Source organism: Rhinoderma darwinii, chromosome 5 (assembly GCF_050947455.1).
Source record: "Rhinoderma darwinii isolate aRhiDar2 chromosome 5, aRhiDar2.hap1, whole genome shotgun sequence".
Classification (NCBI taxonomy): Eukaryota; Metazoa; Chordata; class Amphibia; order Anura; family Rhinodermatidae; genus Rhinoderma; species Rhinoderma darwinii.
In genome coordinates this window covers 40,270,727-40,287,694 of record NC_134691.1, presented here as the reverse complement: position 1 = coordinate 40,287,694, position 16,968 = coordinate 40,270,727, and the positions used below count along the sequence as shown (strand labels likewise).

General features: G+C 43.8%; 1 protein-coding gene across 1 annotated transcript in view; it reads left to right on the top strand.

Moving 5' to 3' along the window:
* The window catches only part of FZD6 (frizzled class receptor 6), a 50,424-nt gene that overhangs the window by 20,310 nt on the left and 13,146 nt on the right, over positions 1 to 16,968 (top strand). Inside the window, exon 3 of the mRNA XM_075827995.1 lies at positions 15,976 to 16,172. Coding sequence (XP_075684110.1) covers positions 15,976 to 16,172 — 197 coding nt within the window. The remainder of the gene's footprint in view (positions 1 to 15,975; positions 16,173 to 16,968) is intronic.

The following is a 16,968-nucleotide window of genomic DNA, read 5'->3' as shown; positions in this document are numbered from 1 at the left end:
CCGTATCAAAATGTTTGCCCACATGTAACGGAATTGACATGCTGCGGAATGACTTTCTGGGTGGAAATTTTACGCAGCGTGTGGATCTGATTCGCTAAATCTTACCCACTTTGCTTCTACTGTATTTTGCTGCATATTTTCCGTCCAGAATTCCGGACGGAAAATACACAGAAATTCCTTTGTGTGGACAAGCCCATGTGGATTTTACCTGCGAAACTACCTGCAAATATTTACCTGCGGTTTTTATGTGGATTTTCTGCACCAAATTACGCAACTTGTGCCTTAGGCCATATTCACACGAGCGTATTTCACGTCCGTGTTTTGCGCGTTAAAACAACGGACGTCACACGGACCTATGCAATTCAATGGGGCCATTCAGACATTGTGTTTTTCACGCACTCCCTGCATGTCCTATACTTGTGCGTTTTTTGCGCATCACGCACACATTGAAGTCAATGGGTGCGTAAAAATCGCGGACAGCACACGGACATCATCTCTGTGCTGTCCGTGATTCACGCAACAGTTGCTATAGAGATGATGAGAAAAAGAAAAACGCCTCCAGTTTTTTTTTTTTTGCTGACGTAAAAAACGTGTGACATCCGCGCGTAAAAAACGCAGACACGTTTGTGTGAATAAGGCCTAAGGCTGTGTGTAGATGCTGCGTTTTTTTTTTTTTACCATGAGCCATGACAAAAACACGACGTGTGAACATGGCCTTACGATCCACTCCTGGATGTGGCTTCAAAAATTGCACCAAAACTGCGCTGTGTGAATAAGGCCTTTGCAGCACGAGGGTCCTGGTTTCAGTCTTTCATTGAATGGAGTTTGTATGTTCTCCGTGTTAATGATGGATTCCACTGGGCACATCGGTTTCTTCCAACACTCCAGAAACATACTAAGGGTATGTTCACACGCTAGCTGGCTTTTACGGCTGAAATGAAGAAAACAGCTGCGTCATTTCAGCCGTAAATGCTCCTCCTCGTAATATACGAGGCGTCTGTGATGCTCGTATATCTTGAGCTGCTCTTCATTGAGTTCAATGAAGAACGGCTCAAATTACGTGGCAAAGAAGTGCCCTGCACTTCTTTGCCGAGGCAGTCCATTTACGCGTCGTCGTTTGACGGCTGTCAAACGACGACGCGTAAATTACAGGTCGTCTGCACAGTACGTCGGCAAACCCATTCAAATGAATGGGCTGATGTTTGCCGACGTATTGGAGCCCTATTTTCAGACTTAAAACGAGGCATGATACGCCTCGTTTACGCCTGAAAATAGGTCGTGTGAACCCAGCCTTATAGGTTAATAGACTTCGTATGAAATGGCCCCTAGAATGTATGTGTCTGAAATGTAAAAATTAGATAGTGAGCCCCATTGGGGACAGGGACCGATATGAGTGGTGATAATTTATGTACAGTGCTGCGGAATATGTTGGCATCATATAATCATATAAACAATAGGACATAAATAAAGTTATAGAGTGGTAGAGGTGAACATACTAGATGTCCGGTACTAATCTCCAGCTATATAGACTCATTTGCCTTCGGTTTTATTTTGCATTTGCTCGCAGATGACAAGTCTCCCCTTGTTTTTGCAAAAATAGTGCAAAGTCGTTTGGTTTTATAGGGCCGTGTAAGCAGCCGCATTTACACGTCTGACAGGTTCTGCCGGTAACTAAATAGCACAGTGATTATATGTTTTATCATGAACGCTCTTGCTGCAGGTAGCGTTGTGGTGTGAATTACATTGTGCAGGTCCGTGTTTTTTAAATCAATCTCTTTATATTAAGTTACGTTCCCTCGAAAATGTTGCTCCTCAGTGATGTGTCTTTGCTCCCGGCCATATAATTTGATCCGGGCTAAGATGTACGGGCAAGTTTTATGAGTTAGGAATGGTTTGATATTATTTTCATCTGCGCTGTTATAACTTGCCAGTGTGCGAACTTCTTGCTTCTATCTAATGTAACACTTTTGAGACTTTTATTTTTGCTTTTTACTTTTTCGGGGGTGGTGGGGGGGGGGGGGGTAAATACTGACTTGACAGGTATGAAATTAGTTTGCCACACCTTGTAATTACAGCTACTGATAGCACTGATTAGTTCTCCACCACTTTGTCTGATTGCTCGGGAAACTCGAATACAGTGAGACTCCAGTCTCCCCAGATTGTATGGTCTAAGTGCTACTTATGATATGGATAGAAAGCAAAATGGCATTTGATGAGCAATAGAACTTCTGCCAGTAGACAAAACAGTTGGTCAATTAAGTCTTGACTGATTTGTGATGACGTCTTGCTCTGTCTTGTGTTTGTCTTAATAGTTATTATCAGGTTTTATCTGTTGGTGTTGACTTCAAAAACTTTAGCCATATAAGGCCTCGTTCACATCTGCGCTAGGGCTACATTCCGACGTTCTGTCTGAGCTTTCCGTCGGAACGGAGCCCTAGTGCAGATGTGAACAAAGCCTAAAAAAGCTGCCCATAGACAGAGTTAAATGATTAAATTCTTTCTACCTGCTGCCACCACTAGAGGGAGCTGAGGAGCTTACTGCATATTGTTGTATTATTGAGTTCAATGTATATACGGTATGTAGCAATCTTCTAAGCTCCCCCTAGTGGTAGCTGCAGGTAGATGAGATTTTATCATTCTACTTTATTGCTATACAGGGAATTTGGAGGGCTAGATCAGAAAAGTGGAGCTCTGACCCTGAAGATATATAAAATGGTGTTCAAAGGGTGGGTAATTTCATCATCGTATAATAAGTTAGGGGACTTTCTAAACTGCTTTTGGGAGGAATTTATCAATTCATTTGCGCTGGCTTTTTGGCTTAAGTATACAAACGCACGCCGCGTAAACACTGCAGATTTTCCACAATTTATTTATTTTGGGAAATCCGCAACATATAACAGTAGCAGCAGTGTGGGTGAGATTTCAACAGATCTCGTGTCTTACAAAGCGTAAAAAAAGCCACTGAAAAACAAATAAATTGACCTGCAGTGCGGTTTTGTCAGCCGCAGCATGTGAATTAATGCTGTGGTGTCGCAGCTCTTCTGTTGCAGGTTTTTCCCATTGAATTCAATGGGGTGCTTAAACCCGCAACAAAGTATATACAGAAATTCCACTGCAAAAATCGCAAGTAAGAAAGAAAAAAAAAGTTATACTTACCTAGAGTTCACTGCTTCCTCTCCAGTCGGGCCTCCTGGGATGACATAGTCCTGGCTCTCAGCTGAGCGTTTGCTATATTGTAACCAGTCTAGACAATGCCCTAAAAGATTCTATTCACGTTGGAGGTATTCAACATATTCCTCGAAGGTAGCATCGGACGAATAGCATACAGTGGAATAGGCCACCCATTGACTCCCATTATATATTTAAAAAAAGCATATACTGCGCGGTATACGTTTTTTGCAGAATGTCTCTGCATTTAATACAGTAAAAAAAAAAAATGTTACCTTAACACATATATGCCAAAAAAGACAATCTTTTGGCATATGTCGGGTTAATGGGGACCTATGGATCTGTTTGGCACATATGCCGGGAACATCTGCCAAACATGCACTTCAAACAGTGTGAACATAGCCTAAGGCTCCATGCACACGACCATGCCCGTAATTACGGGAACAGCCGGCCGTGGACAGCCGGATGTTTTTACGGGCCGTTCTCCCGTTATGAAGTACCACCTGTGATCAGTGCTGGCAGCGGCTTATCCTCCTCTCCCCACTTAAAAAAATATGCACCCTTGCTAGAATAGAGCATGCATGGTTATGGTGGAGACGGCCAAAATAGCTGTCTGGTTCGGTTGTCAGCTAATGCAGGTTTATGACCTGCTTTAGGCCTAACACAATCTAACTAAACTTATACCACGCAAAAAGTTGTAGGCCGAGTTCACACGTTGCTTTAATACTGAGTTTTTTCTACAATGTATTCTGCTGCGGAAAGCCTAATACAGTAGCAGCAGAGTGGATGAGATTTTTACAAATATCCACACACTGCGTAAATGATGAGCGGAAAAAAACTTTCAGAAATTGACCTGCGGTCAGTTGTATTTGCGGTATCGCTTCTTTTTTGTTGCGGGTTTTCCCCATTGAATTCAATGGGAGGTAAAACCCGCAACAAATAGCTGATGTCGTATACTGTCGTAAGCAAACGGGAAGGTACCCGTGGCCAATAGAAGTCTATGGGCCCGTAATTACGGGTGTTTTTACGTTCGTGTGCATGGGGCCTATCTCTGTAAGGGCCTGTTCACATCAGCGTTGGCTTTCCGTTCCGGGATCCATCTGAGGTTTCCGTCGGGTGAACCCCGCAACGGAAAGTCAAACTGAAACCACCGCTTCTGTTTCAGTCACCATTGATATCAATGGTGACGGAAACATTGCTAATGGTTTCCGTTCGTCACCATTCCGGCAGGTTTCCGTTTTAATGACTGAATCAATAGCGTAGTCAACTGTGCTATTGATTCCGTCGGAAAAACAGAAACCTGCCGGAATAATGACGAACGGAAACCATTAGCAATGTTTCCGTCACCGTTGATATCAATGGTGACTGAAACAGAAGCTGTGGTTTCAGTTTGACTTTCCGTTGCGGGGTTCACCCAACGGAAACCTCCGACGGAACCCCGGAACGGTGATGTGAACAGGCCCTAATATAGCATCCTATGGAACATGGTATGATTTTTTTTTTCTCTTGGATTCTCTTATTGCTTCATCTCCAAAAACCCTTCTTGATAGGCATCAAGACACATGTCCATTGAATTCGTTTATCGTGTTAGGGCTTATTCAGGTTGAGGTGCGGTTACAACTGCATAAAAAAAATGCATGCGTTTTTAACACAATCTGGTACGTGTTTTGGCGCGTTTTTAACTGCACTTCAACCGCAAAGTCTGAATAAAACCTAAGGCTGGGTTCACATGTTGTGGTCAAAATGCGTTTTTTTTCCACGACCACAGCAAAACCGCAACAAAAAAACAAAGCATTTTGACCACGACGTGTGAAAGGTGCTAACTACATTGCTGCTTTCTACAAACTAATCTATATTTGGCAAAGGCGTTTATACGTGTAAGCAGCCGAGTATAAATGCCTTTGCCAAATTCTATTAATACAATTTAAATAATCCCATCCGAGAACTTGAAATATTGTTCTTTGTTTTCTATGCTTGTGTGATACTAAATCACCAATGAATGTCACAAGGCAAACAGGTCTTTATTTCTGACCTGCAAACTTCTGCCGTCCCATGTTGACTGTCAAGCAAACTGGAACTGGAGATTATGCAAATTTGCCCAAATCTGTCATTTCTATGCTATTTTGAAGGTATTCCTGTGCGAAGCATGAACGAGGCTTGAAATGTCCGCGATTTGGGATTCAAGTACAACATCAAGTGCAGATCTCACCAAGAAATCTCTACTGTCATTTATAGTGATAGGAATATGCAATGTTAAATACTTTTGTGTCAAAAAAGACAAAAGTATAGTAGGTATGATACCTTTATTGGCTAACCATAAGGGTATGTGCACACGATATCGACAATTACGGCTGAAATTACGGAGCTGTTTTCAGGAGAAAACTGCTCCTGCATTTCAGACGTAATTGCTCGTACTCACGTTTTGCGAGGCGTCAATTACGACCGTAATTTGCAGCTGTTCTTCATTGAAGTCAATGAAAAACGGCTCAAATTACGTCCCAAGAAGTGTCCTGCAGTTCTTTGACGAAGCTGTTATTTTACGCGCCGTCTTTTGACAGCAACGCGTAAAATTACAGGTCGTCGGCAAACCCATTGAAATGAATGGGCAGATGTTTGCCAACGTATTTGAGCCGTATTTTCAGGCGTAATTCGAGGCGTAAAACGCCTCGTTTACGCCTGAAAATAGGTCGTGTGAACCCAGCCTAAAAGTTCTATATGCGGCTTTCAGAGCACAGAGGCTCCTTCTCCAGGCCGTTTACAAATGAATGTCTTCAAAGAAAGCACAACATTTAGATGTTACACAAAGACAATTAGTACATGAGGTGATATATCATTAAGATAAGCCGGGGCAATAAATACAACTGAGGTTATAGGGGTGATGACTTAGGAGTTAAGGCATCTGGAGTCAGTCTGATGGGGGATGTGACGTGTGTCCATGTAGTGGCTCATAAATCCTGGTGTTAGATTGAGGTCTTGTGTCAATGACTGGAATTTTATCATCATCTTGAATTCCCAAATTTTTCTCTCTCTGTTGTTTTTAAAATGACCCTTTAGTATTAGGACTTTTAAATCTGCCAAACTGTGATCAGGTGGAGAGAAGTGTTTTCCCACGGGTGTATCCACCTCCTGTTTTATTGTATGTCTGTGAAGATTCATCCTGGTTTGTAGTTTTTGTATGGTTTCACCAGTGTAGATTCCTTTATTGATGCCCCTTGTACACAGGATCATGTACATTACATTGGAGGATGTACGGGAGAACGTGCCAGTGATTTTATAGTACTGCTGCGTGTTTGGTATGCCCGATCCACATACCAAACACGCAGCAGGACTATAAAATCTTACGTTGTTGTCTCCATGCCGCTGGCCTCCTATGATGACGCTGCACCCTGTGATTGGCTGCAGCAGACACGTGGGATGAAACATCATCCCAGGAGCCCAGCAGCACGGAGAAAAGCTGAGGAACACGGAGTCGTAGCTATGGCAACACCAGTGCGGTAGGTATGTACTTTTCGAATTTGTTGCAGATTTTACCTTTCCAATTGAACTTAATGGGGAAAATCTGCAACAAAAATGCAACAATTCTAAAATCTGCACCAGTTAAATTTATCTCATCCACATGCTGCAAAAAAAAAGAAAACGTGCATAAATCTTTTTAATCCGCAGCATGTCAAATTTTGCTGCAGATTAGAAACTCGCACCGCAGGTCAATTTATGCACGCTTTTCGGCTGATTTTTTCCCCGTAGTGTGTGGATGACATTTATAAACATTTCATTCACCTTGCTGCTACTGTAATACACTGATGCATCTAATCCACCCAGTGTGAACATACCCTAGGCTCTTTTCCTTGGGTCCTTAGGCTTCAGACTCTGATCTGCACTAAAGACTCATGAATGTGTTGCTTTTTAAAGTGCACTCCTACATTAGGGAATTGTGTATACGGCAATATTCAAATATTTATCCTATGTCTTTAAACCTTCCAATTCCTTCCAATAAAAGAATAGTGCAATAGAACAAAATAAACTTTCTTTCAACCCATCACCAGATACAGATTTATCCAAAAGTGATGCAAGGTAAAACTGGAGGTGTTGCCCATAGCAACCAATCCGCTTCCAGCTCTCATTTTTCTGAGGTCCTTTGGAAAATGGAATCTGCAACCTGATTGGTTACTGTGATAAACTCCTCCTGCTTTCCACCGCACCAGTTTTGATAAATCTCCCCCGGATATTTTTATAATTCTTTACGTGCACGTTGCTGGTAATTCTACCTGTGGGAACCGCTGCTCTCCATTGACCCCTGTGACCCGCCGGAGTTCTCCATATAAGATTCAGCCAATATTCTGTATAAACAATGGTTTTTTAATAGTGAAGTACCTATTGTCATAATCACAATGAAATGTTGATGTGTTTCTGCCTGTAACAGTAATTCCTGTTTGCCCTCCACACTGCTAATCCAATTCACTCACACTCCTGTATAACAAACATCTCCTGAATGTGCGCAGAATGCCCGGCTCCCACGTTCAGACATTTTACCTCGAAACCTTCGTACTTAACCCTGTTTCTGCCACAGCAGACTCCTGAGTAGCGAGATTCAAGGCTTAGTTAGTTTTTTTTTATTTATTTTTTTTTTAAATGCTGAATTGGCGCTGCACAGTGCACAAAAAACGATTTTTGGGGACATACCATAACAAACAGCTCCTCATATCTCTGCCTCCGGGACCCCTGTGAGCGTGACATGGCTTCTCTATCCCCCGACGATCAGCTGTTATTGTCACGGAAAGCTGTGTCTTGCCATACATTTCCCAAGCATTAGAAGCTGGCCATTGATATGAATGGTCGTCCATGTAATGCTTGGGCGCACCAGGTTCCCTGTATGACATCCATTTGCCCTAATAGGTCATATGGACAGGGGTTGTTGTCATGAGACAGCACTTTAACATCTTAACGATCAGGCCTAAAAAGGCCTTAATGACCAGCTAGATTTTTTTTGTTTTTGCCTCTCTGCCTTTCAGCAGCCATTACTTTTTTATTTTTCATTGACGTGGCTATATTAGCATAGTTTTATGCGGGAGAATTTGTAGTATTTTTCCTGCGCAGTTGGGGGTACAAATAAATTGCTGCATAATTTATTGTTGCTGCATTAATATAGAAAAAAGCCATTTTCAGCATTGTTTTGTTTCTTTTTGTTTCTTTTTTTATACTGTTTGTTTCACAGTAAACCTAACCTGTTAGCCCTTATTCACACGACAGGGTTTCCCGGCCGGGTGACGGCCGTTCATAAATCGGCCGTCACCCGGCTTCATTAGGAACAATAGACCCCTAATGGGGCTATTCACACGACCGATTTTTTGACGGCCCGGAAAACCTGGCTGTCAAAAAATGGGACATGCTCTATTTTCAGCCGTTTACCCGGCCGCCCGGCTCCCATAGTAATACATAGTATTACACGGCCATCACCGGAATGTGTCCCGAGTGATGGCCATGTATTCCGTCGCTCGCGCTCTCTCTCCTCCTCCTCCTCCTCCTCCTCACAGTGCAGAGTGCATATGAGGAGGAGGAGGGTCTTTTTTTGCTCCCTGTAGAAGTCGGAATCTCCAATCCCCGGCCGGGGATTGGGGATTCCGCTACAGGAGAAGTGAGTGACTACACTGTCCATATATGGACACAGCGACGTCACTCACTTCTGAAGCGGAATCCCTGACCCCGTGGCCGGGGATTCCGCTACAGGAGAAGTGAGTGACTACACTGTTCATATATGGACACAGCGACGTCACTCACTTCTGTAGCGGAATCCCCGACCCCGTGGCCGGGGATTGCGCTACAGAAGAAGTGAGTGACTACACAGTCCATATATGGACACAGTGACGTCACTCACTTCAGAAGCGGAATCCCCGACCCTGTGGCAGGGAATTCCGCTACAGGAGAAGTGAGTGACTACACTGTCCATATATGAGCATTGAAGTCAGTGACTTCTCCTGGAAGGGGGGGGTTTGGTGCAACCTACAGGGGGATGTGTGGCATCACCTACAGAGGACTTGGTGGCATCACCTACAGGGGACTTGGTGGCATTACATACATGGAGCTGGGTGGCATTACCTACAAGGGACAGGGTGGCATTACCTACAGGGGACTTGGTGGCATTAGCTACAGGGGGCTGGGTGGCATTACCTGCAGGGGGCTGGGTGGCATTACCTGCAGGGGGCTGGGTGGCATTACTTGCAGGGGGCTGTGTGGCATTACCTACAGGGGGCTTGGTGGATTTACCAACAGGGGGCTGGGTGGCATTACCTACAGGGGGCTGTGTGGCATTACCTACAGGGGGCTGTGTGGCATTACCTACAGGGGGCTGTGTGGCATTACCTACAGGGGGCTGTGTGGCATTACATACAGGGAGCTGGGTGGCATTACCTACAAGGGGCTGTGTGGCATTACCTGCAGGGGGCTGGGTGGCATTACCAACAGGGGGTTGGGTGGCATTACCTACAGGGGGCTGTGTGGCATTATCTACAGAGGGCTGTGTGTGGCAACAAATTTAAATGAAATTCATCCGATTGCAAAACGGGTCAAAATTGGCTGTTAAAAACGGCAACACGGAAGGGAATCGGAACGGATGCAAACCGGCTGGGAAAAACGTATTTTTATCGGCTGATACTCTGACCCTGTCGTGTGAATGAGGCTTTACATTAATTCTTCGAGTTATTACAGCCATGTAAATGCCTAATATGTGTAGGTTTCTTCGAGTTTATGTAATGTATCGGCAATAAAATATATTTTATGATAAATAATTACTTTTTTGTGTCAATTTCTTTAACATATACTTTTTTTTTTTAATGAAGGGATATCTTTTTAGCCACTTTATTTTTTAGTTATAATGTATTTGCATACTCCTGTATGCTAATCCCTTCCACTGTGTCACTATGACACAGGCTGCTGTTAGGGCAACACATAGTGTGCTCTAACAGCAGGCATACAGAACAGACAGCACCAGACATAGTGTGCTCTAACAGCAGGCATACAGAACAGACAGCACCAGACATAGTGTGCTCTAACAGCAGGCATACAGAACAGATAGTCCCGGGGTCCTTTCTAGGTCCCCAGATCTAATTGCGGAGGCCCCCCCCCCCTTGTCTCAGATCGTGTCACCGGTAGTCGCATTTGATCATCCCGCGGTCATGGACTATGGCGACCAAAGTGTTAAATAGCTGGGATCTGCGTTTCCTCCGATCCTAGCCTCATTCAGGAGGCTGCTCTAAGTACAGGGGCTGTTAATACCAGCTCCTACTTAGAGAATGAGCTCTCACTGCAGCGCTCATAAGCTGGACCTGCACTACCCGCCATCAAGACAGTGGGTGGTCGGGAACCGTTCCAATAATTAAAAATATCCCCCACAATTGCTGGCTGAAGCACTGATGTCATTATGGATGCCATGTCACCGCTGCTGGCAGTGATTTTCTGCCACGATCACGTGTATTGTATGACATGTTGTCGCATTAAAGATGTAAAGACACACCGCTTTGGGACCACAGCACGGGCGCAGCAGAAACTGCACTGAAACTGTAAATATAATACTGTTTGTTACTTTTACTTATTCTGGAATTTATTGGGGTTATTTTAAGTGTTCTAAAACCCCTTTAATGCATTCAACTTAAAACAAGCAAATGCATAAAAATGCAGCAAATGGTTATCCGGGGACCAAAAATTGCATTACATTAATAATTTTATGTAAAAAGGAGTCACTTACTAATATACTTTAATTTAAAATTTGGTACTAAATCGTGCAGATCAAATCCGGTGAATTGTTCCAGGAAGTCCTGTAGCTTTTCTAATATTGATGACGTGCCGACACAGCCCCACGTGACTGAGCTCTTGCTTCCTGTGCTGTACGTGTCGGCGTGTTATCAATCGCATGACCGCAAGGGGCTATCACACTGCCTATTGCTGGAATCCCCGAGCAGAGCATCAGCTAGCGCTTTGCTTGGGACTCCAGTACTGCTCCCGATGTCACCGTCCATATTTGGTCAGTGACTACAGGGGTTTCCTATAGCTGGAGTTGCCATATTAGCCTATGGGTGACGGATGCCACTGTTAGCAATCCGTCACAGCCTACATTTAAAGTATATTTTTTCTGGTGTATACACTAAACATTTGCCAAAAATGTGATGCGAATGGGAAATAAACCTACAAATTAATGAGGGGAAAAAATGTTGGTGGCTGGTATATTAGAAGGGTAGCACTGTGTCAGATTGAGCAGATTGCTGCAGCAAGCTTCTCCCCAGGCACAAAACTGCCCAAACTCCACCCCCTGTCCAAATATTCACAGGATAGATTCCTCCCATTATATATCTAGAGGACTTTTATACAAGTTTGTTTTCTTGTATACTTAGGATCATGACGTGAGATGAAAAGCTCATTGTTACTTTTAAATCATAAACCCATGTAGCGTTCATTTGTTAATGATGCAAAAAGTTATTTCTTTTTTCCTCCTTTTACAAAGTTATATTTTATATACATTTTATAAACCTGCCTATTCTTTGGAGTCTCAGGGATCGGGCAGATTTCATACCTATTAAAGACTCGTGTGTTTTGTGCACTCGGATCAATATACAGCTGTAATAAAGAGTTTTTTTTTTGTAAAATCCAGTCACCCTCTCTGTTCTCTGAGTATATTCGGAAAGATTAAAGTACTGAAGGAGAAGCATGCCTCGCCAATTTTGACTCGCATTGGCCATTGGGTGTTACTCTTTTTAGATTCTAGTTGGACAAAATAAGAGGGAGCTCCGTGTGTATATCAGTTTACTCAAATAAATGCAAAGGAAAACTGGAGCAGTTGCCCATAGCAACCAGTCTGGTTGCTGCTTTCATTTTCCAAAGGCCCTCTGTAGGACTGGAATTTGATTGGTTTCTATGGGTAACCTTTTTACTTTAGGGGATCCCTTTGGCCCCTTGCACATGGATCGGATTTGCTGTGAAAAACTTTGCAGCGAACCCAGCCCAGATATCACAGGTAATTTCGTCTAAAAAAAAACAACACAATTTGTTGCAGACTTTCAATCAGTTCAAGTTTATTAAACAAACAACAACATAATTACAGGTCATTATACAATCTGAAATGCTGTTAAATCAGAGCCTCCAAGACCCAAAAATGTATAACCATCAAAACAGTTCACCCTACCCCCAACTCCCCCCTCCCCCCGCAACCACTCAGCCGTCCTTCTTGCCACAGGCTTCCATACACTATCTCCTTCTCCTCCATATTTCAGCTCCCCGCCTTCCTCCAACTCCCCATGTGCATACCGCAGTCATTCCAACAAATCCAAAGTGTAAAACCCCTCCGCCCCTGCGGAAAAGCTACAGTGCCCAATGTCACAGTATTAACCCCTGGAACATTCCACCCTCCCTCCTGCCATTTTAAACTGTAACAACCGAGCGGAGCGCCAGGAGTTCCGAGGAAGCACAACCAGTGATCAATCCACCTAGCCCATTGTTTCTCAAATTTGCCCCTCTTGGAATATATCCTATATTCCATCAAAATCTGAAAGTTAAGTGTACCTATAATTTCTCGCTTCGAGGGTGGTTCCGCGTCCAGCCAGTGTTTTGCTATACCCTTCCTAACTTGGTACAATATTTTCGCAATTGCCAAACATGTCATCCGATCCCCCTCCAAATCACCAACATATCCCAGCAACATTACCAACAAATTGTGTTTCATTTTGGTGCAGACTTTCAGCCACGATTGCCGCTGCAGACACCAGATGAGGGAAGAAAAAAAATGCACTACTTACATAGCGACGCGTCGCTCCTCCCAGGAATGGAGTTGTCAGTGCTGTTGGCTTCAGGGGATGAATTTTTCTCCCATGTGGTTGGCTGCAGCGGTCACATGGATCTTACTTAAATTTAGCTGTGAATTTGCAGCTTTTCACAGCAATAATCGCAAGACTTGCTATTTGTTCAAAAATCCGCACCCCAGGTTAATTTCTGCACTAGCAGCGGGCCTCCGGGCCCAAGTAACGGATCTTTGGCCTGGATCCCCGGACGGCTGCCGCTACAGGGGTCGCAATTGCGACCGGGCCGTGCCCCCCCCCCCCCCACACCGCATCTATACGGACCCCTGTTACTATAGTAATAACACCATACTTACCCTCCTTCCCGAGCGCAGCAGAATTCCTGACGTCTTCTCGCATCATGACGTCACGACTCTGTGTGCCGCGCATGATGTCACGACGCTGGATGGTGTTAGGACATCCGCTGCACCCAGAGCCTAAGTGTAAGCTGCACATACACCCAGAACTGGGACTACATTTAGCAGTAATGCATATTTATTTATATTTAGTGGCTTAGGTGACATTTGTGTTACGCCGTGTGCTGTCGCCATTTTCTTGTGTTGATTTTTAACAGAATCGTTCAATCGATTCTTTAGTGGTGCCTTGCTGCAGGAGAAAGCTCAGCCCCGTCATAGCCCTGTCCTCTGCTTCCCCACGGAACTACGGTTCTGTACTAACCAAAATGACACCTTGCGGAACAACTGTTCCGAATGGAGGCAGAGACTCCTAGTGTATAGCGATACCGCCCCGCTGTAGATAGCACCCTCCCTTGCAGATCGTACCACCACCATCCCCTCCCTTGCAGATCGGACTATCACCAACCCCCTTGCAGATCACATCACTATCCCCCCTCGCAGATCGCATCACCACCCCCCCCCCCTCTTGTAGATCGCACCACAGTAGCTCCCACTTCCCACTAGGAGCTGAATCCCCGGCCAAAGTGTCGGCAACCTCTGGCCGGGGATTCAGCTCCTAGTGGCAGCTACAGTGGCGATATCTACAAGGAAGAAGGGGGGCGTGCAATATACATGTAGGGGTGTGATCTACAAAGGAGTGGGGGTTGTGCTAAGATCTACATGGGCAGTGTGGCACTATGTGGACACTGGCACTATATGTGGGCACTGTGGCACTATTTGGACACTGTGGCACTATGTGGGCACTACCTACAGGGACATTCCGGCACTATCTACACGGACACTGCTGTTTTCAGGGGTTCAATACGAAAACCCTGACAAATGAAATCCATCATTTTTTTTTTTTTTTTGTGACGGCCATGAAAAACTGACAGACGGACTGGAAATGGATGAGAATTTGGAGACACTGCTGCAAAATGCACATGAAAAACTGACTATAAATGTATGTATATCTGTGTGTGTATGTATGTGTATATATATATATATATATATATACAATTTTAATATTTCATGTTTGGGGGGAACTAGTGGAAACAAATAAATTATATAATTGTCATTGTTTGGTTTATGCATTAAAGAACACATGAAAAAATGGTCACATGCTCTCAGAATGTTATGGCGCCAGGTGTGCAGCAGATGTCCTTTACGCTAGCTGGTTAAATGCAGGGAATAAATCCAAGGAAAACACTAACATTCGGCTGATATTATAATACATATTAATAGGATTGGCATTATAGCAGAATTCCAGGCTCTACCCTTTGAGCCTCATTTGCTGCAGTAGATGTGTGTGCAATAATCTGTTCCACTCTCCATCCAATGTCTTCCTGCGGGGTTTGTGGTGAGCTGTTGCCAATTGTATGGTTTGTCATGGACAGTCCTGAAAAATTTGACAAACAAGCGTACAATTTACACAGACATATCATGGATGGAGCCAGATGACCTCAGTCATACAATGTTGGGCCCACCATGGGAATAGCACACCAATTCTACAGGCGATCTGAACTGTACATTTTATTTTGAAGCGATGAGCATGACTTGGGGTAAGTCGAGTGATGTATGTGTATGCAAATTACACTTACCTAATATCTGTTACACAGTCATAACCCACACCTTTCTCTCAAGAAGACTCGACACCGAGGGTTTGGATAAATTGGCCACAGCAGCCATTTTATTAAGAAATAAATGGAAAAAAGTTAGTTAACTCAATTAACCATATATAAATAATACTCATATTATTTATTAACTAAACAATAATAAACCAATAATTCACGAATAATAAATTATAACCCAACACGTCAGACACCACTGACAAACAAACATTGACACATAGACTAGGAGAAGTCCTTGGAGCTATAAAATTACTTTTTGATGTTACCGGCTATCTGCCCCACCATTTTACCCCCAGCCGTAAAAAACCCGGCTCAGAGGCACCAAAATTCCTGGCCGATACCGTAAGATAACTGCCACCTCTCCTAAGGGATAACACCCTAAGGAATCCACACGATCCAGCCGCCAGACAGTGTCCTTTCATCCTTATAACTTGGGGGGATACATACCCACGATGCGTCCGTTTCCCCCATAATTATTTGTCTAACTCCAAGGACTCCCCAGCAAACTGCCATGACAAAAACGCCAAAAGTTGGCCACCACACTTGTCCTCCTAATTCTATTTCCAAATGCTCCAATAAAAAAGGGGGTGGGCGAGAATGTCTCTACTGTGTGCTGCTCCCATCCAAAAGACCGGGAAATCAGCAGCACGTCCTAAAATAACCCTCAGATCCTTCCCTTCTCGTGAACCCACGAGAATTTTTGCCGCATGCATGAGGCCATCCACTGCTACCCAACTTTTACAGATTTGTGCTAGAAAGGTCTTCTCTGCTGTGCCGTTTCTTTTGTAATGAATGCTAATGACCATGTTTGTTCTACTTGCACCTATGTATCCCTTTCAACCGTAAAACTCTTTAGTGTCACCCCGTACAACACTAGATCTGGAACATTCCGGTAGACATTTCTTGTAAAGTGGAACCACTGTCAACCTAATCTTTAATGACGCTTGTACATTTGTGTCTCAACAGCCCTTTGTGCCGCTCATGAATCTCCAGTGTTCTCCGGAAGCGCACAGATTTCTTTGCATGGCTTTTGTTCCAGAATGTATAGAACCCAAGCATATTGTGCTGCCGTGCAGAGCTATGTGTGAGACTGTTTATAACGACTGCAAGAACCTGATTGACACCTTTGACATTGCCTGGCCTGCAGAACTAGAGTGTAACAAGTGAGTGGTGGTCTACCAAAGCAACCCATTTAGATAGTGAAGCCAGCTCAGCGATCAGTTGATCCCCCGCGGGTCCAGCTTCATAAACCTCTGGAGATCAGCTGTTCTCACCGGCGAAGCTCCATCAAGCCATAAATTTTACCTGCAGTGGCCGCTGCAGGGAAAATGTAGTATTACATGGCGGTTATTCAAATGAATAGCTATCCATGTAATACATGAAAGAGCCGAGTCCACTAGACCCACTCTCCTCCCTGGCTCATGGAGGGGGTCTGTAGTGGAGGACGACACGTAGTGAGACAAGCCCTTTAATACAGCATATTGTAAGATATAGGCCTTGTTCACATGGGGTTTTACGTGCCCAAAAATTGTCAAAAACACATGCTTTAAGCTTCCCATGCACATTAATGGGAAAGCGCATTGTAGTGCATACAACGCATTTTTTACGCTCGTGAGTTTAAAAGACGCATCGTGTAAAACTCGCCAAAAACGCGCCTAATTCACATAGTCAATGGGAGTCCTAACGTGCTACAAAAATGCCTATATTTTAAAAAGTGCTTCGTAAAAACGCTAGCATTCTTTACATGTTCTGTTTTTTTAAAAATGCCATGTGAACAACAACAAGGCCATATTGTATCTTCTATTGTTTCTTTGTTTTTTTTATATCGCAAAAGAAAAAAAATACTTTACACCATATATAGTTTTGTTTATTGTCAACAACCACAGTTGCTGCCAGTTTTTGCACTGTATAGAGGTGCGAATATAAAAAAAAAATAATCCATTGTTTCCTCTTCTCCAG